Source organism: Rhamphochromis longiceps, linkage group LG12 (genome assembly GCF_057381845.1).
Source record: "Rhamphochromis longiceps isolate RC_006_pf linkage group LG12, R_longiceps_female_GT1.1, whole genome shotgun sequence".
Lineage (NCBI taxonomy): Eukaryota > Metazoa > Chordata > Actinopteri > Cichliformes > Cichlidae > Rhamphochromis > Rhamphochromis longiceps.
Window position 1 is genome coordinate 24,674,513 of NC_140568.1, and position 20,069 is coordinate 24,694,581.

The window sequence follows — 20,069 nt, forward strand, 5'->3', positions numbered from 1 at the left end:
AGAATGACTGTACCTTAACATCACTCTGTCTGTCCTCCTCTACATTCCCCTCAATGCCTAAGGTGCTCAGAATGATGGAGCACAATGTGTTTTTCATTCCCTGCTGATTTAAACACTGCCAGACACTTAAAAATGAGCACACGTGATTTTGTTTTCTAAATAAAGCCCTTATATTCAAACTCACTGAAGAAACAAAGAAAAGAAAAAACTGAAACATTTTCACACTGTTTGCATTTGTCTTCAAGGTAAAGCTAAAATGGGTCATTTAATTTGCTCCAATTCTCAAAGGTGTGACTATGGAGGAAGCGGCTGCATAGGAAAGCCAAGGACAGTTGGATTTACCGTAAAGAGCATGCTAGTTGTGCTCTCCCTAGAGCTATGTCTTTGATTGAATACTGAAATGAGTTGAAATGTCACAAATCTCTACCAGTATGCTCAAAATGAAAATTGGCCTTGGGGGGTTTTAAGCTTCCCATTAAGAGCGTGCTTAACATTCTGTTAAATGTGACTGGAGTGCATCAAAAATACAGCATAATTACGTGTCTCTGTGCACTCAAGCAAAACGTCCCTAAAAATTCCTCAATGCTGAGCAACTTCCTCTGCTAAAATGCAAGGGACCTTAAAATCGGGCCTCAAAGGGAATGATGTGAGAGTAAAGCTAAAGGGCAGTAGGGTTCAAATTAAACCTGCCAAAATGGGGCAAAATTGTCACGTAACTGGCAAAAGGAAAAAAAAAAAGGAAAAGAAAGTGGGTGAATCCTGTTTTCCTGCAGAATTTCCAGGATTTAAATTTAAATACAAATATAAATGATGTCAGCTTGAAACCTTCGTAGCCTACATCACAACACCTCTGGCAACTTTTAAGTCAAATTAGAGTATATGATGTTTTGCCTTGTTTCGTTTAAGAAAAAAAAATTAATTCTGCCTTTATATCAGCATCCCCTTCCCAGTCTGGTAATGCCCGTCTGACTGTGAATGCAACTGATTTGATACGACCGCACTCCTTCCTATTTACCCCTGATCTCTCAGGTAGCTGTATTTTCAGGAAACAGGAAAATGACTATCGCGCCTGCTTAGTATTCACGTCACGCAAAGTGGGTCTGTGTTCCTCATTTAGTTCTGTACAGTACAGCTGGGGAGCTGTCCAGCACGCAGCGGCAGTATGCAAATGAGGCTGGATTTGAATGGAGATGGAGGTAGACACAAAGCTCAATTAGAGACAGAGAAGAGAAAGAGGCAGTGGGGGAGCGCTGAGTGTCTGAAGGGGAGGGGGGGGGGGGGGGAACCTTTGACTGCTTAATGCCAACCTGAGAAAACCAGTGTACGGACACATTCAAACACAAAGGGACACACAGATGTGAATGCGCTTAAATAGCCAGACAGATTTCTAAATTCTTCAGACAGGCAGCCGATCTCTGAGGGGCTCAGACAGCTCAGCTCTGTGATGCCTTTCCCTCACACCAATCACACAGAGAATATCCCACATCATCCATATCACACATTTCAAAACAAAAAAAGAGAGGTGGGGGGGGGAGGAGCACAGGTGCACTCCACGCTTTTATTTAAGCTCAAAGAGAGAGTCTCACATGTGGTTAATAAAAAAAGAAGAAAAAGAAAAGAAAACTGAGGTTGGGGGGGGAGTGGCCGCCATTTTGTTCCTGGATGCCCAGCAGCGTTGCATATCACCTGACCCAATGCCTGCATGACTGTCCTTGGAGGAGTTTCTGACATCAGCACTGCCACTTATGGTTGCCATAGCAACCTGGGTACCAATTTGGATGGGGTGGGGTGGGGGTGTCGTTGGATGCTGCAGGATGGAGAGTAGAAAATTAATATGCACATGCGACGAGTCAGAATCGGGATTTAATTGTTGGCGTGTGAAGCTGAAATGGAATGAAAGCTGCAGCAAACACGAGGAATATCAGGGCAAGGGCGGGCAAAAAAATGGATTAGGCAGGCTCATTCTGGTAAATCATCTGCATCATTGTCAAGGTTATATCCAGATTATTTCCTCTCATGCTAGAAAGTAACTTCATAGATGAGATGAGGAAGGTGGGCCACGGGGTGGGGATTATCTTCCTCCAGCTTCTCCTCGCCTCCCTCCTCAGCATTATCACCGCCATGAATAGTTTACAAAGCTGCGTACAGGCGAGGTGATGGTTCACATGGCATCGGCGGCTGAATTTTAGCTGACTTTGTGTCCGTGAATAGCAATCATTTCAGCACGCCTGAAAAGGTTTTCATATGCGGCTGAAATATAACAGGCAGGAGTGTGGGCTCGACTCTGGGAGGATGAGTCTAACTCGATCAGGGAGGCTCAAAGATCATTCAGTTGATCTGGCAATGCAACAAAATCACCCAAGTTTGATTTCCCATAAAACACTGCCTGTCAGATTGCATAGGAGCAACCGTTACTCACAGGGACACACACACACACACACACACACACACACACACACACCTGACCTAAAACTGTGGTGTGTCTCCCTTCAAATCACCCATCACATGAACATACACACTCACGGGGAGGCATATTTCACTTGCTGCCTCACCATCAAGCCAGCATTTCTTTTGTAAATAGTGAAGGCACAGGATGAAGTGATGAAGTCTCAAAACAGAAAAAAAAAACCCTACACATACATATATAAATGACAAATTAAACAGCAGAAATGTAAAAACAAAACAAAACAAAACAACAACAAACAAACAAAAACCTTCAAGATAGTCCAACACAACACAGAAAGACAAAAATAAGTCATCACACTGCAGAATTATGCGAAATAGCAGAGGGAGAGGTGTTAGGCTGACAACACAAGCGTGCATGCACAGTCAGTCCCGCGCACGCACACATATGCGCACATACAGTAAACGTTGCAATGGTCTCATCAATAATGCATCGGCACTTCATGTTTATGCAATTTACAGGGCAAGACCGAGCGATGGCTAGTGTAGAAGCCCGCCGTAGCCTTGTGCACAAGCCTATCACAGACAGAGCTCAGACGCGAGCGTTCACACGGAAAGCGCCTGTAGAGAAAAAGGTTAAGATTATATAAAATAGTCCCAAGTGCGCACATACCTGTTAAAGCGTCATTTCTTTGAGCCTGGTTTTATGCAGGCTCGAAGGGCTTCATGATAACGCCGCACTAAGGAAATAAAACTGTAGCTGTGGTGATATGCAAATTAACGGCTCCCGCTGAATGCAAGGGCATTTATTATTCATAAATTACTCATGTTTATGCAAATGAGGGCGTGCGGAAACACGGGTGGGGGGTTGAGTGGCTCTGTCTAAACATACCGTGTGATTTCGTTTCTGTTGCGCATTTTTTCCCCACCCCCCACTAACAAATAATCAAAATCCTTGATTTTAACTAACATATAGTCACAAACCAGCTTTAGCAGTGTGAACTTTATGTTGTCCTGGCTCATTTAAAGAAGAAGGAGGAGGGAGCTGCTGTTAATGCGGGCCTTTATTCAAGGTTTACATGCTTATTTATTCTGGGTTATTTAGCGTGTGCTAACCCAAGTGAAGAGGACACATAAGGTCAGACACCTCTTTCAACGCTACAGACTGTCAAAAGTGGCAGCTATTTCTAACCGGCCTAGCACACGTGACCCTGCAAAGGTGGGATATCATCTGAAGAAATCTCTTGGGTGGGAGGTGAAACGTCTTCATGGCGCTTCATTCGTTTTCTTTCCAACCTCCTGTTTTTTCTTTTTTTTCTGGAGTATGTTTGCTTGTGTGTGTGTGAGTTCGTGTGTGTGTTTACTTCTGTCAAAATTGGGGACCTATATCAGCTGACACACCCGTTCATTGGGGACGCTGTTGCCTCTGGGGACCGAAACTACCCCAATTAGACATAAATTGAAGCCATTCGGCGCGTTTCAAGTGGCATTCCCGTCTAAAACTGCCAAAAACTACCCTAAATATGACTTAGATTGTGTGCGTATATGTGTATGTGTGCGTCATCAATAACCGACGAGGTCGACGTAATCCAATGGCGACGCGCGTGGGATTTGTTATTGCCGCAGTCCGCTTGTTAAGACGTTAGTTTTGAACTGTCTTGAGGCATTAAACGCGCTCATTTGTAGAAAATTATTTTCACGCAGCATCGGTGTCGTGGATGGACTGACCTTCAAATACGCTCAACAACTGTAAGTTATTTTATTTCAGATTTATCAAAGTTTGGACGGCAGGCTAACGTTGACTCTTTTTTTTTTATCAGGCAGTTTTGCTGCGGTGTTCTCCACAACAGGCGACATGTTTCACAACAGCTCCCAGAAGAAATACTGGATTTTTAAAAGTGAAGATGAACTCGAGCATATGAGGTGCAAGGCTAATCAGAAATTCCGCAACAAGGCCCTAGAAAGTGGGAAGGTAAGCTGCGATTAAAAATGTCATTAGGCATATTTGAACCAAAGATGTAGTCCATGAACGTCTGTTTGACAGTTACCTTCACTCCCTCCTCTTTGAAGAAGCCCGGGGTGAGTGAGTCCATGTTCTTGCAGCGTCATGAGGAAGACGTCCTATTTCGGCACTATGAGAGGAGGCTGCTGGAATTCTGCAATGCTTTTAAGCCCACAATGCCAAAGTCTGTGGTGGTATGTATGTATGTATGTATGCGGTTTCTTTGAACAGAGCCATGTGACCTCGAGGACATCTGTGAACCACGTGCCTTTCTCTCGTTTTGCAGGGTACAGCCCTCATGTACTTCAGGAGATTCTACCTGAGCAACTCCGTCATGGAGTACCACCCCAGGATTATCATGTAAGTACTGCTGGTCGGTGAAAGGAAAACGAACAGCACTGAGGTGACACATTAAAGGAAGTGTCTGTTGAGGAAAGTTTCTGATAGGTTTGGCAGTTTCCCTCTAAGAATTTGTTGACATATGTGAGTCCTTATATTGACTTTAATAAATTCAAACACTGAGGTGAAAAAAAGTAGTCGACAGTAGTAAAAAAGACTCGACGGTGCTGAGCAGGCCAATTACAAAAGTTGCATGCTGACTCAATACGATGCGTAGCTTTGCAGAGAGGTGGACATCAGGTTACTGCATAGGTTATGCTGTAGGGTTTCAGAGGGGTTTGTGGCTACGAGGTGACATCCTTACAGTGTAGATTGTACACAGAAGCATACATCTCTTGGTGTGTTTCAGAAATTCCCAGTTTGTTAAACTCGCAGGCAAACTTTGAACTGTTTTATTAAAACGATCAAAGCGATGCGACGGTTGTAGTGTAACTCAGTTTGGTGGTCTCTTATCGTAAATTAATGTGATGTCAGGTGTGTTGAAAGCCTCAATTCAAGAGTCAAAGTTGATCTTCAGTGGAGAGAGATGATGTGGGCAGATGTCAGGATGAGAAACGCGTAAGAGTATGTGGCAGCAAAGCATCTCAGGTGTTTCGTAATCTGTGCTCAGTGTTAACAGGGGTGACCCATGTGATCGTCACCCACAGTCACATTATCAAGTCGTCTAGACTAAGTGCAGACAGATTCTCTAAACACAGCGTTTCTTTTTCTTTGACATCATAATTTTACCTGACCTCATAATAAATTGTTTTTGTTTTTTTGTGGGGGGGGGTTTTCTCTTCGATCTTAACCAAAGTTGTTCTCAGTGATCTCCTACTTCCTGCTATACACTTTCCTCCTAATGGGAATGTTTCCTTCCAAGATAAAAGTGCAGCATCCATAGGGCATAGGGGGAGGGTCACTGAATGATTTGCTGTGTATAAAAATGATTTATTTAACTAACACTTAAACCACTTAACCTTCATGTCGTGTTGAATAATGAGTTAATTATAGAATGTTTTTTCAGCCTTGTTCTAAGCAACCTGTTACTTGTTTTAGGCTGACGTGTACATACCTGGCCTGCAAAGTAGATGAATTCAATGTGTCCTGCACCCAGTTTGTGGGCAATCTTGTACAGGAGACCCCAGCAGGACAAGAAAGGGTTCTGGAGCAGATCCTGGAGTATGAGCTACTGCTAATCCAGCAGCTCAACTTTCATTTGGTGGTCCACAACCCCTACAGACCCATGGAAGGTCTGCTCATCGACCTCAAGGTGGGTGTGCTCTTATGACTGCTTCACACTATAAACACGAAGACGGAAACTACTACTGCCCTAATCTCGCTTACTTAAGTTTTCATTTGAAAATATCGCTTTTTCCAGACCCGGTACCCTACACTGGAAAGCCCAGAGTCACTGAGGAAGACTGCCGATGACTTTCTGACACAGGCAGCTATGACAGATGCAGGACTACTTTTTTCTCCCTCCCAGATCGCTCTGACAGCTATTCTGAACAGCGCCTCGAGAGCCGGTCTTAACATGGAGAGGTAGTACACAAAGTTCTTAAATCAGTAACCAGGTGACAGTGGTCAGTTTGAATTTCAAACACGGATTTAAAATATTATGTCTAATTATGAATCGAATCTTCCTCATGGTTGAAAAAAAAATTTAAATGTTAGATAATGTTTAGAATTTAAGATTTCATCATAAAGTCCAGAGTGATTATTGGCTGGCTTAGTTAATTTATATGTACAGCAAATACATTACAAAAGCAAAATTTGAATCAGGAACAAAAAAAACCGTAAAATGTAATTTCTCTGAAGAAGTTTGTCCGTCGTATGTTAATCAAGACCGATCCCTTCTATGTATTATTTCTCATGCCCAGTTACCTGACCCAGTGCTTAGGACTGAAAGAGGAGAAGGAGACGCTCTCAAAGATGTACGACTCCATGAGACGTGAGTAAACCGCACCTTCAAGTTGACACCACAAGATGGTGATATTGAGCTGTTTTAGCTTCTCCAGAGGCTTTTTCTTGCGGTTCTGTCCGATTGACTGCACGATACAGAAACTATTATGCTGAATTGCACAAGTAAAGGAAGAACTGAATACATTTTAAATGCCAATCCAACTCATGTGCCTTAGAGCTACAAAACAGGGCCTTGGCAAAGAATGCGCTTTCAAACTTGCTGCTTTGTTTTTTCAGGAATGAAAACCCTCCTGAAGAAATATGAGCCTCCTAAACTAGAGGAGGTGAATATTTCCAAACAGAGGCTGGAGAGGATTCATGCCGAATTTGCCAGTTCAAGCAAGTAAGGAGACGACATTAACTCCCTTGGTTGTTTTTGTTTTGTGATACTTTCCGACAGTTAAACATTGTGATATTAAAATCAGAATATATAAAGCTGATCAGTGTGTACATATGTATGTAGAAAGAAAAATAACACTTAATGTCACTGTAAAACTGTCACGTAGTACTCTGGCACACACAAACAAGCGACTAAGTCCAGGTATATATTGTTTTATTTTAGCCAGGTTGTCGTATCTAAGATGCAAAAGGTTCAAGGTTCAGTAATCAGGTAGAAAAATAAAAAGGATTACACATCATTATCATCAGCTGTATGAAATACAGAAAGTACATCATCTATACCATGTAGCACAGCTGATATTGGTATAGCTGATGAGGAGTTTTGTTTTTTTTTGTTTTTTTTGTTGTTCTGGGCGATGTTAGGAGACATTATGTCACTTATCTGTCGCCAGATGTCTGCTAACACTCGGTGAGGTCCGTGGTATCTTAAGTGCAACTACAGTAAACTGTGGTAAACTTTTGCGCTATGACAGGCACAGATTCAGACTTTTGCAGCTGCTCGAATCACGACGAGGCACACGGGGCCAACCGTTATGACGTTGAAGTTGGTAAATCTGTGCGTGGCATGACTTCTCCGGGTGGATCTATGTACTGAAACGCCACCTGTTGGTGGAGGGAAAAGCGAGAGAGAGAGAGAGAGACTGCAACGTGTGAAAGATTCTTTTTTTTTTTCTTTCTTTTTTTTTTTTTAAAACGTCCAAAAAGGCATAAAGGGGAGTTCCGGTGAAAGTCGTTAGAGCAGCATATATGTAGGCCCACACACAATAACAGGATCCGTCAGGATTACACATGCACAGAATGGGTTACAGGTATCTCCTACAAACTCCTATGACTACCTTTCAGCTGTAATCGTACACAAACACAGTTTCTCTATACAAGCCTAAGTATATAACATCAATAAACAAAGCAGCATATTTTAAAAAAACAGCCAAAAAAAGAAGTAACAAGCGACTCCCGTTGCTGCGTCAAAGTTCACACACAGACTGGAAGTCGTCAATGGTTTAAAGGAAGAGCTTATTGTAAAAATCAGGCGACGTGGGTGAGAGGACAGTGAGTAGAAAGGGCGTTAAGGCTCGTGTTGTCTTGGCAAGAGGTGCTATGTTTGAATTCCCTGATGATGGCAGAAAAAAAACGCTACTTCAATGCTTTGGATTTCCTTTCTCCTGTGTCATCACGAGACAGAAGTTGGCCCATCAGGTAGCCTCCCTACCAAACCCCCTATTTGTCTGGTTCTATGTCAGTTACCAACTGTAACTGCTCAGGTTTTTTATTTTTTTTTATTTTATATTTAGGGAGTGGCAGGAATAGCAAGGATTTAAAAAAAAAAAAAAAAAAAAAAAGTCTGCAGTAAAGTCTCTCAGATCTTCACAGAAATCTTTGAGGCTTTTTGCCCATCTTTAAACACGGCGTCATCGTTTGAAGCATTTCGAGAAGGGCTTTGGAAGGACAGCATTCAGAAACGCAGCAAGTGGGTTTCCCATGGAGAACAGCCGTATTGCATTTATACCGCCAGGAATCTAGGCCACATGCTTGGAAAGTACAAACTTGCTCCAGTCTTCGGTTCTACACCTCACGGGATGATGAGGCCTCGCTTTGGCTGGCTGTGCGGCCCGACCGCCACACTTTTGATTCTCAGGTGAAAAATCGTATGAAAACTCACATTACCTGGATGGCAGCAGCGAGTGACATGATGGTGCACTCTGTCCTGTAAGATAAAGCGAACACGTTTGTGAAAGGGACTTTGTTTGCTGTGCATCAAAATGTTCCAGACAGATGGCCTCGCCAGTCGTGTGTGGCTTGCAAACATGGCGTGAAGAGAGTCTAAATGAAGTCATAGAAACTAAAATAATGAAGAGAAACACAAAATGCAACTAAGAGTGATTATGGAGGGGCACTACACACTAGAGGTCTCACACTACCGAAATGAGTTGACGACAGAGTTGACAAGTTACAGTTAACAGCAAAGATGTGGGACGGTTATTTCTCGCAAAACAACACTTGCGATTTGCAGAAGTGTTTGCAAAACTAGTTTTACACCTACATGCTAAATTCTTTTTTTTTTCCCCCCATCGCAGCAAACGAAAGAGAGGATATGAAGAAGATGGCCATGTAGCAAAAGAACCACGGTTGGTAGAAGAGGTGAGGCAGGCCAACATTATTCTCAGTTTAACGTTTGTTTGTTGCTGCTGTTTGTTTTTTAAACAATTCTTTCTAAATCTAGACTTTTGTTTTATTTCAGGAATGGACTGATGAAGACCTCATCTAGACTTGTGCAACTGAGCAGAGTTTAAAGTTATTATATATACACATTAATTCCAGTGTTTTACTGTAAAGGGATGTGACATAAATGCAGGTGTTCGTGTCATAATTGCAGTCAGCTGTTTGTTTGCTCTCTCTTCTGCTTTTTTAATAAAGAGTTTTCTACATATTTCTGTCACATGACACCATGTGCACACATTTCTCCTCCTTCAAATCAGGAGACCAAAAGAAAAACCCACTCCGTAATCTACTTTACAAAAACAGTTTAATGAGTGCATGCATGTCTGATACAGTCTGTACTATCCCAATTTTTTTTCTTTTTACTGCTGTAAACACTTTTGTTTTACTTGGTTTCTCTGATTATGTGTCTTGAAGTTTCAAAAAAAAGAAAAAAAGCCTCAACCAGATAATCAAAAAAATAGCTGATACAATTATTGGGAAAAATGCAGCTCTTCTCATGTATATACTCATGATTCCAGCAAGAGAATTTATTAATATAAAATAACCATACTTTTCTTTTTTCGAAAGACTTTGTTCCAATCTAGAAAAGAAAAACAAAAACAAACCACAGACATACAGAGATGCTTGTTTCAGTACTTTGCAGATATTGTCACCACCTTCAAATAAGTCACTAATTACAAAAAAGCATCATCTCTTGTAATCCAGTTTCCAGTAAAGGGGTCTGAGGAAAACTAGCATCTCCTTGTCAGTTTCCTCATATTGAGTAGGAGGGGTGGGGGGGGGGCACTTTGGCAACCTGTGCTATTGAAAACACATACTGGGTACAAAAAGCCCCTCTCAGCATTTGGCCTCAGTGATGAAAGGAATAAATGTACCCAAATCACAGTTAATGGAGGAGGTGAACAAATATTTGCATTGTGCATACAGCTGTCAGTTACTGGTGCAAGTTCTTTGTTTGTTTTTTTATTTATTTTTTAAAGTACGCCGTCGCCTGTTGTACTCAGCTGCTGTTGTTGCATAGCTCTCTTGTGGTGAACGAGACAAGATGGCAGGTGGGTGGGATGGGCGGGACTATCAGAGGAAGATATGATGGAGAATGGTGGATGGGTTGCCATGGTGATGAGGGTAGAGCATGCCATGTCTCCACCGGGCTGCACTCGGAGACTTGACGCAAGGATGGGGAGGATGGGAGGAGAGGAAGAGTGCAGTACTACCTGTTGCTGTTGGACATGGCATACTGAGCCTGCTTCTGCTGGAGGAGCTCTGTGATGGCCAGCATCTTTTTCAATACATGCTGCGGAGATCAAACGGGGAGATAAATGAGCCTCGTGAAATGCGACGACATTAATTGATGTCTCTGTGCGAGAATGTGGCAGCGGTCTCTAACCTGTCCTGAGCCCCTCTCGTTGCTCAGCGTCCGGAGCTCGTCTGAGTGTGTGGCACAGATCTCGTGCAGCGCGGCCAGGTCCCGGGACAGGTCCGTCCTAAAGTGCTCCGTGGCTTCAGGGAGGTCAGGCACATTCTAGAAACACAGTTAAGAGTTTCTTAAAGTTTTTCAAAGCTTATGAAAAGGTATCCTTTTATAATTTCCCTAAGGTCAATGTAGTATTTAAGCTACTTTCTTAATTTGACCAATAGTAAAAAAGCAGCGATGACATACCGCCCACTCAATTTAGCGCTTTTGTCAATGTAAAGAGATGTAACTACACACTGAATTGCTAAGATATCTTAATAGTACTTTACTTTTACTTTATAAAACTACAAAGCATTTAAATGCACTAATCTTTTGAGCTTTCGGCAACAAATGTGACTCACCCCCAACTCGTCCAGAAACATGATCATCCTGTGTTTGTTGTTTTTGATGAAAGGGTTTACACCCTCCATGTAGGGTTCCTGTTCGTGAGCAGAGACAACTGTCAAATCCAGACAAATCTCGACACGTGCCTTCCTATAAAAGCTGAATGAAAGAATTCATACCTTAGCACCAAATTCAACCAGGTTAGCCAGATTCTGGACAGACTTCGCCACCAGTGTGAGGGTCCTGCCTGCTGTTGAAGATGGAGGATCTGCAAAAGGGAACAGTAGTGTCAAATGCACAGTGGCAAGTCACAGAGTGAGCAAAGATGATATGGCGTGTGCGCTTTTCAGCAGATGCTCACCAGAAATGATGTTGAACATTCTGGGATTGAGGATGGCGGGGCAGATCAGTCTTAGAAAGACAAAGCCACTAGAAAAGGAATCGATAAGCATAATAAGATATTGAAACATAATAAACAAACATTCATACTCTCAAAGAAAATCGGTGTTTTTTGGCAGTTTGTCTACCTTACAACTCTCGTTCGCATGGTGGTGTTGGTGGGCCACTTCTGTTGCACAGACTTCTGCAGACAGCCGTAGATGTACCTCAAAGTACTGAAAAAGTAATTATAGAGACACCTGAATTGATTTTTTGGGTTCCTTGGACTTGTGGTTTGATTTTCTGCTGTGTGAGGGTAAATGAGCTTACGGTGGAAGGATCTCAGCAGCCATGAAGATCTTCTCCACCAGCTCAGACAGTATGTTGAGGAGATGCCCCAGATTCATATTCACATCTTCATTCTTTTCCAGTTTTGAAGGGTTCAACTTAAAAACAATTTTTAAAAAAGGTAGATTTAGGCCGAGATTTGGCGGGGAAATAGACAAATAAATTCAACAAGATAAATATTTCACCTTATTGTACGGTATCAACACTTAATGCAACATTTTTAGCAGGCGTTTACCTCGCAGGACTGTTTGCTCTCCATGATTTTGAGGATTGTGTCTTTGAGCGCGTGGTGGACGAAGGGTGTTGCTGTGGCCTTCATGTACTGCTCCATCAGTGTGCTGGCCAGTGTAGTCGCTCTGAACAATGTTGTGGCCTCATCTGGTAGCAATGCATAAGCAGAGAAGGGTTTTTAAAATGCGTGGACACGACAACTTCCCGGTTACTAAGCAACATGATTGTCACTTATAGCTTTCAATGAAATGATTCTTTCATAATTCTTTAAAACCAATCTATTTAGATGCCTAAGCCTTCCTATCTTTGGATTACAATAGCAGTGACTCCTACCCTCCATGCTAATCTCTCTGTCATTGAGTGTCCTGAGTAGCGGGGCTTCAGTCTTCTCGTGCCTGAAGATCCGCAGGAGGAGACTTGCCAGTAAGGAGCGGTCCTGACCACACACATGTGCCAAAGCATAGACGACATAAAACTCCTTCTGCAAGATTATCTGCAAAGGATGCACAACAAGGACATAAAGTCAACAACCGAGTAGACCGTTAATAGACGTTGCAATCAAAGCCACTTTTCAGTGGTTCAGACCTCCTTGAATTCGTTGTACTCCTCTTCGGGCATGATCTTCTCCACGGAGTAGCGGGCACGTACACGTAAGGAGCCCGGCTCAATGCCCTTCAGAGGAACGTAGGAGCTGAGAGGGAACCACTCGTCAATCATCTGGCCTTTTTGCAGCCGGTTTAGCTGGCAGCGCATGAACACTGAGAAGGGAAGACATTGAGGCATCGATGAACACTGAGAGAAAAGGGTAGATAACGGAAATAAAGTAAATGCAGATTTGAATCTGTTTTAAAACTTGAATCTGTTACTTACAGATGTCATTTTCTTTACTCTTTTTCGTTTTGTTGCTCAAGCTGATTTCAAATCTGTTAATTTCACTGGACAAGTCACTGAAACAACAGAGATAAACACATCATTCTCTAAACCAGGAACCACACACACTGCTCATTTCAAATGTACAGTACCGGTATTCAAGTGCATTGTTTTCAAAGTCATCGGTTAACATATGTACATATAAATGGGAATATGCTTTAATCTGTTTGTGTATCTTGTTATGTTGCCACATTAATGTTTTGGATTGCTATGTAGCAAACACTTCAACTTCACTAGCATCACATGCACAGCATTTCAGATCCAATTGTAAAACAATGACTACATTTACATGGAATATAATACTAAAAAAATGAGAAAGAAATTGTAGTCTGTAAACAAATCGTTCACTTGGTTTCAGGCTGTGTTCCTCCTTTGCGTGCTCTTGTATTTATATAAATGCCAGGTCATTTATATTACTGCAGACTGAGAGCTCAGAAGAATCAAAAGAGCAATAATAGCAGCTACAGTGCCATACAGATGAGAGATATATGTCTTCAAGTATCTATTCAGATAAACATCACAGATGTTAGATGTGTATTTTTTGCATGTTACACTTTTCTAGTTCATTGCATGTGCAGCCAGTGAGAAACAAGAAAAAGCATTTTATTAAAGGGTCCACCAAACATCAACTTAAGGACAAAAGCTGAGTTGTAATTTCAGCTACATTTACATGTCAAATAATTCAAACAAAAAAGTGTGTGTGTGTGTTTTCCAGAGTGTAAGGCCTCTGCCTGCATTAACAAACCAGATGAAAAACATTGCATGTATGTACACTGCTGACTCAAGGGTTCAGCTCCTCTCTGCCACTCACTGAACAGAGCAGACACAAAAAGATGTGCATCTTTGGCAGGAGAGCAAGAACCCTGCTCAAACAGCAGCACTGGCCACAGTGCAAGACTCTTTGTCGCTATAGTGACATGAAAAGTGGCTAAATCAGGCTGGAAGCTGCTTAAGCAACAATGAGATGAACTGAAGCATGACATGTACTCTGCGAGTGAGAGGGATGTCAGTCGCATGAGCTAATATCCAAATTACAAAAGTGTAAAAAAAAAAAAAAAAAAACAACAACAAAAAAACGATGTTCAATGCCATCGGTGCAGCTTGTTTATTCAGTGACAATGTTAATGTGTACGGCCATAAAGGTATGGGTTTCCTTAGGCAGAATATGTGAATCACCGTACTTTCCTGTTAACTATGCCACTCCTACATGGTCCTGGGGCAGATTCACTTTGCAGACTTTCGACACCTCAGTCTTATCTGTGCTCTCTCAAACAGTGGTAAACATTGGCACTACACTGGCTATATAGCATGATGCTAGTATGCTATGAAGTGATTTTAAGCAATAAAAATAGCTGGAAACATTAGAAGGATAAAACATGAAGGGAGAAACATAACAGCAAAAGCCAAAGGAGAGAAATAAACAAGTACAACAAACTTACTCAAAGATGAATTCCTCAGTGAAGACGGGGTTCTGCCCCTCCCGCGGGTGCGTCTTAGCAACCTGGACACTGTTCAGGTAGATGTTACAGTAGGGGTTGGTGAAATACTTCGCTGGCAACTTGTGCGCCTCCTCCACGTACAGCACCAGGCTGCTCACCTGAAAGACAGCAATAAAGATTAAAACATATGCACTGATGGGTTGCAATAATTAGATTTCCTGATATGCCATGACATTTGAGGAGAACCTCGTCAAACTACTGAATTAATCTTTAATCAGAAAAATTAGAACAACTGCCTCATCACAGAAGAATTAATATACAAGCCATTTTAATAATCAGTGTTTAATCTTTCACAATATTATTACGTTTTGATACATTTTAAACTTTAAAATGTTGATGTCACAATTGCAGCCCTCTCTTGCACATACACCTGAATGAGAGCTGCCTCTTTATTCACTGGATTTAATCTTCTGCTGTGTTGCTTTGCCATCATGACCACACACTGGGTGCTGCTATACAAACCTGTCTAAGCCTCTTGTTGGAGGTGGGCTGAGTGGTTTTCCTTAGGTTATTACAGAAGGTTTGAAGGCATTTCATCCAATCCTGCAGAAAAAAGGAAAGAAGAAAATGGCCAAAACATTAAAAAAAAATACTGTATTTACACTGTGTGTACTCATTTATTCCACAAAAAGGAATAAAATGAAAGTCTTATTGTGAAATTTCTAACTGGTGGCCACTTGCATCTGGAAACTGAAAATGTTTTGTGGCCCCAAACTTATCTAAGACAAAATATACTATAATGAATATATTACAATATAAAACAAGAGAAAACTGCTGTCCTAAAGTAAACCTGTTCCACCGGTGCTACAGTGTAAATGTGTAATTCTACAGTGAAACAACACTGCCACCATCAGGTCAAACTGAAGCTACAGCAATAAGTCTTTCATTTTCGAGCATTTTTATGACATTGCAGAAAGATTTTAAATCAAAGAACTGAGGCGTGATTAAAGTGGTGTTTCACCTCTAATTCAAGGGGTTTGATAAATGATGCAGTATGTTCGTGAGCTCTTTCCTTCCTTCCTACTTTTCTCTTCCCAGCATTCTAACTTCCACTTTAGACAATGATACATGAAAGATAAAATAAATAATGCACTCTGATCTAGCAGAAGACAAATGGAAAGAATACCAGTCGGTTGAGTTCTACGAAAGTAGATAATGATGTTGAAATCCTTGTTCTTTTAGAGAAGCACCCTCAGCTCTCAGAAAAGTAAATGTATGTGTATAAAAATATTTCTAAGAATGTGTATGCGTTTCTGCCTTGTTTAACCATTTTCTGTGACAGTAAAGTGCTGACTCTCTGTTTACCTGTGCCTGCTCTGTAGCCTCTCCTGCAAAGTAGAATATGTACTGTTCCTCGCTAAAGTGCTGGACAACAATCTGGAAACAGTTTGGCCTGAAAAAGTAAAGCAGAAGACAAAATGCTTTAAAGATTAAAAATAATTTCCATCTATACAATGTCAACACAACTGCTATCATTAAGCATTCAGATTTTAAAGTGTAAAAAATGAAACCACTGATTAGATTTCAAAGCCCGACCTGCCAAACAGACTGTCGTGCACGCCGTAGACGGAGCACACGCTTAAGTCGATCAGCCCTTTGGGTTTCGTGGCTCTTTTCTCGTTTTCAAAATAGATGAGCTGTGCGTCATTACCCTCCAGGATAAAGTAAAGGTTCTTCCACCGTTTGCCTTTGCCTGTGGGAGAAATCAAAGTTTAGACTCTCAATGAGATAATAGTTACTCACGATGTTACAAGAAGATAAAAGCCCAGACAAAACGAGCCAACGTTACACAAACCTTTATTGATCAGGAGGTAGCCTTTTTTGACAATGTTTTTGTAAAAAGCATCTTTTGTTTTCCGTCTGATAGTGTTATAAATTTCTCTCCCATCCACTACGTCAGTCAGAACCTGTTCCTGGTGCTACAGTAAATACAAAAACAAACACCGTGTAAGGACAGAGGTAAAATGACATCATTCAAACGACCAGCTTACATCGCTTTTCTCCGTCTGTTATGTCTATTGATTAAGAGAAGTGTGGATGATTTTTATTAAAAATTGACATTTACTGTTCACTGAGAGTCCAATCATATTAAAATGTAGTACTTTAACATATTTAAGGTTAAGTCCTCCACCTTGCATTCATTTAAGCTCTAAAACTTCACCTCAAATATCAACAAAATGACATCTCAGAAAAAAATTTGTACACTGCCTTTCCAAGGTGGCACAAATGCTAAGCCCTAATATCTTCAGAGACTCACACACACAAAAAAAACAAAACAAAACACACTGTCGAATGTCATTTTGCTAAGTCAAAAATACAGTGAGGTTCACTATATGACGTTAGCATATAACTGCTTACCTGAACTGAAACAGCTTCTTTTAAGTTGTAACCCTCAACAATCTGTTCTTTCTTGTAATGGTCGATGATGTCATCAACACTGCCAGAGAGAAAAGACACTCAGCTCATCAGCAACTACATCGGCATCCTCAATATGTGCTGATGTTGCATTGCAGAAATGCTACAGTTATACTTCAACTTTCTTTATATAACTGTGTTGCATCGCCACACTGAAGGCAGCCACACTGGCAGACATACCTGTTATAGTACCTCCCCCCCATCACGTATTGATTGTTAGGTGTGGGGGAGATTTTAAACCTTTGGATGTTTTCATTGGTGCGAAAAAAGAGGGAATAGTCGCCAGGTGTGTTGTCTGAAGGCCGGACTAGAAAACCGCACACTTGACCAACTATGAAATTAAAAGGAGCAAAAGAAGTGAAGGAAAAAGAGACGTTTAGATAATGTTCACAACATATTTGGGACAAAAAGAAACTGTAAAGTCTGCAGTGCTGAGTGAAAGTGTACCTGTCATCAGAAGGTTGTAGGCCTCTTGCTTGGTGATCTTTCCGTGATACCAGCTGTAGGAGAGCAACAGAAGGAAAACAGACTGAATTAACGCAATTAACCGAATGCTCAGTAGTGATCACATGTCTAAAAGACAAAGCAAACTAGGCTCCGCGTATGCATCCATTTTCTGCAATAATAAACTACAGTAATACAATTATGTGTGATAAATTATTGTAACAGAGAGGACAGATTTTTATGGAAGAGAACAGATGTCAGACACTAAGTAAGTCAGTTCAGTGCCATGGAGCTTACACTTTTCCCTCATGTGGATCCTCCTCACGGCCCTGAAAATGATCACAAACAGAAATGTCTGTAGTTTTTACAATGTCATGCAATTATTTTGTGTATTCATATATCCCATCCCAACTGTGGGTGCTATGCTTTTGCCTACTTTAGTGTCCTATATTGCAGTCACCTCACAGTGCTAGTGCAGTGCTTGTTTTTAATGCACACTACTGTGCAGATGCCACTATTAATTTTGTTTGTTCTTTTTCCCACCGAATTGACTTTTATTGTTTGATAAAGATCTTTTGAAAAATAAGGTGATATGAGCTTCTCAATGTCAGGCCGTACTTACCACCTCCTCCACCAAATCCTCCACAATGAGTCCCTGCTCCTCTGTACGAACATTGCTCACCCACATCCAGCCATCTTCCAGTTCATTGTGAACAATAAACATGTCCCCTTTAAGGAAGCTGCAAATAGATCAAGTCAAAATAAGGTAACTAAGAAAGACTTTATCCAACACTATCTGCATCGCATTGTCGCTCTGTAAGGGGACTATCATCTCAACTGTGATTTAATGTGAACTTGGGATCAGTAAAGTGAACACATATACAGACAATAATAATTTAGTGTGGAAATAAAGCGTTACTAAAATCTGAAGTAGCGCTGTGCCATATCATTTCATTCGTGATAATACCAGCATAATTTTTTTTACACAATATAAAAATGTCATATCTCAATATTGCTATAGCAACGTCATGTATTCACTGTACACCCAACGAGACAAGCCCGGGCATGTCTGAAGCAAGAGCCTTGTATCAGGCTCCAATGACGATTTAGACTCCACCGAGCATCATCGGAGCATTTGCTAGTTCCGCTTCATATGAGAGAAAGAATAGTGGAAGGTGGAAAAGCTAAGATTTTGATACAACATACCAGGTGGAAAATTACTTTCAGTTTTATTATGTGACAATATTGCACAGGCTCCTGAAGAGTTAAAGTTAACCTCCTAGGAACTGGCATCCACATATGTGGACATCACATTTTGGGTTGTCTAGACCAAAACACTAAATTTTGTTCTGCAAGGGCCTGATATCCACTTATAAGAACACTGCCATTGTTCCATCGAAATTTAAAACAAACGTCCTCTTATGTGGACCTCTTTTTCCTCAGAAACAAAAAAAAAAAATCAAAAAAAAAATCAGGTAATTCTTTGTTTTTACATTCATCAGGTCCCAGTCAGCCCAAATAGCAAAGAGAAATAAAAAAAGCATGCCATGAAAGAGTTCAGGTCTTACCAGGTTAAGGTACTTTAGGTAATGTTAAACTAAAATGTTTAGTAGGCTACTTTTGTGCTTAAATCTGACTTTTGCTGTGTCACTACTGTTAGACTAGAATGCTGCGGCTGGTGGCGCCTCATGTCACACTTAAAATTAGGAAGTGTGTGATCAGCAACAGTAACTTGTTGCAAAAAAATGCCCTCCATATACCTACTTTTTAAACTGCTGCCCGCATGCATCAATAATATTTTGTTAACTATTTTATAAATTCGACACTGGAATTATTCTTGAATTGTCATGATAAAATTTTGAACCATGTCGCCTACCCCTAAGCTGAAGTAAATGTTGCATGTGTGCTCAGTTAAGCCTGTGGCTCACTGGCAGGCTCAGCGTTGAGGTTGACTTCAGACAGTTGTTTATCAGATTTAGGAAATTGGGAATAGCTGGGATCATCAGTAAGTGTGCCTACTGCAGCTTAATGACAGGGACAAGACCATTTTTCAGTCACAAGTCAGATAATGTGCTTTCCAGCCTGCTGTGTCATGCCACAAAAATGAAAGGAAGACTAGGCTGTTCTTTGTGCTAAGAATAGGTATTTTTTAGGTCTAGGATGTCACTGTGGCTCGTGTGCAACTAAAAGATTATGGTTCACATTCAAAAAAATACTTTTAGGAAAGTGATGTTGGGACACGAGGATTTTGCCCTACAAGACAAGAAAAGCAGATTTTGTGCACACATGACACTTACCTGATCTCATCAGTATCTGGCACTTTGGTGTATGGAAGTATGGCCCTGACTCGCCTCCTGTCTTCTACAGGCTGTGGAAACAGGAATAAAAAAAAGAATAAAAGCCTCATTCTTAGCCCTGACCTTTCAGAATTATATTCATGTAAAATCCTCCAATTATTTTTGAAAATCAAGTATTCTACTACAGCTCCCTGGGGTAAATCCCACTACCTTAAAAAGCATAATTAACATTAGCCCAGGCTTTGCCTTAAACAGTTCTGAAATCTGCCAGAAGGCAAAAGAAAAAAAGGAAAAGGAAGACCGTAAAATACTTCCTCTTGCAATGAACAAGTGGCGTAAAAAAAAAAAAAGGAAGAAAGAAA

The 20,069-nt window shown here is 41.1% G+C and overlaps 2 protein-coding genes across 3 annotated transcripts in view; one reads left to right on the forward strand and one right to left on the reverse strand.

Moving 5' to 3' along the window:
- The first annotated feature begins 3,974 nt into the window (after positions 1-3,974).
- ccnh (cyclin H) lies at positions 3,975-9,575 on the forward strand. Of its 2 annotated transcripts, none has more exons than XM_085425304.1 (10): positions 3,975-4,152; positions 4,224-4,375; positions 4,477-4,599; positions 4,692-4,765; positions 5,843-6,056; positions 6,165-6,328; positions 6,667-6,737; positions 6,986-7,091; positions 9,223-9,286; positions 9,387-9,575. In XM_085425304.1, exons 2-10 carry the CDS (start codon positions 4,259-4,261, stop codon positions 9,411-9,413), a joined length of 960 nt encoding a protein of 319 aa, XP_085281430.1. In that variant the 5' UTR covers positions 3,975-4,152; positions 4,224-4,258; the 3' UTR covers positions 9,414-9,575. The 2 variants fall into 2 exon arrangements, with proteins under 2 accessions (XP_085281430.1, XP_085281429.1); XM_085425303.1 differs by having other exon boundaries at positions 3,979-4,152; positions 4,474-4,599.
- Positions 7,468-20,069, reverse strand: part of rasa1a (RAS p21 protein activator (GTPase activating protein) 1a) — a 30,988-nt gene continuing 18,386 nt past the window's right edge. Inside the window, exons 4-26 of the mRNA XM_085425300.1 lie at positions 19,708-19,778; positions 18,033-18,150; positions 17,708-17,739; positions 17,414-17,466; positions 17,147-17,297; positions 16,910-16,988; positions 16,347-16,470; positions 16,088-16,244; positions 15,857-15,944; positions 15,014-15,094; positions 14,492-14,649; positions 12,993-13,069; positions 12,708-12,880; positions 12,456-12,615; positions 12,127-12,269; positions 11,874-11,989; positions 11,693-11,779; positions 11,527-11,594; positions 11,345-11,433; positions 11,183-11,260; positions 10,755-10,889; positions 10,582-10,661; positions 7,468-8,852 (exon numbers count right to left, since the gene is read on the reverse strand). Of these exons, the coding sequence (XP_085281426.1) occupies positions 8,804-8,852; positions 10,582-10,661; positions 10,755-10,889; positions 11,183-11,260; positions 11,345-11,433; positions 11,527-11,594; positions 11,693-11,779; positions 11,874-11,989; positions 12,127-12,269; positions 12,456-12,615; positions 12,708-12,880; positions 12,993-13,069; positions 14,492-14,649; positions 15,014-15,094; positions 15,857-15,944; positions 16,088-16,244; positions 16,347-16,470; positions 16,910-16,988; positions 17,147-17,297; positions 17,414-17,466; positions 17,708-17,739; positions 18,033-18,150; positions 19,708-19,778 (2,367 nt within the window). The 3' untranslated portion in view covers positions 7,468-8,803. The remainder of the gene's footprint in view (positions 8,853-10,581; positions 10,662-10,754; positions 10,890-11,182; positions 11,261-11,344; positions 11,434-11,526; positions 11,595-11,692; positions 11,780-11,873; positions 11,990-12,126; positions 12,270-12,455; positions 12,616-12,707; positions 12,881-12,992; positions 13,070-14,491; positions 14,650-15,013; positions 15,095-15,856; positions 15,945-16,087; positions 16,245-16,346; positions 16,471-16,909; positions 16,989-17,146; positions 17,298-17,413; positions 17,467-17,707; positions 17,740-18,032; positions 18,151-19,707; positions 19,779-20,069) is intronic.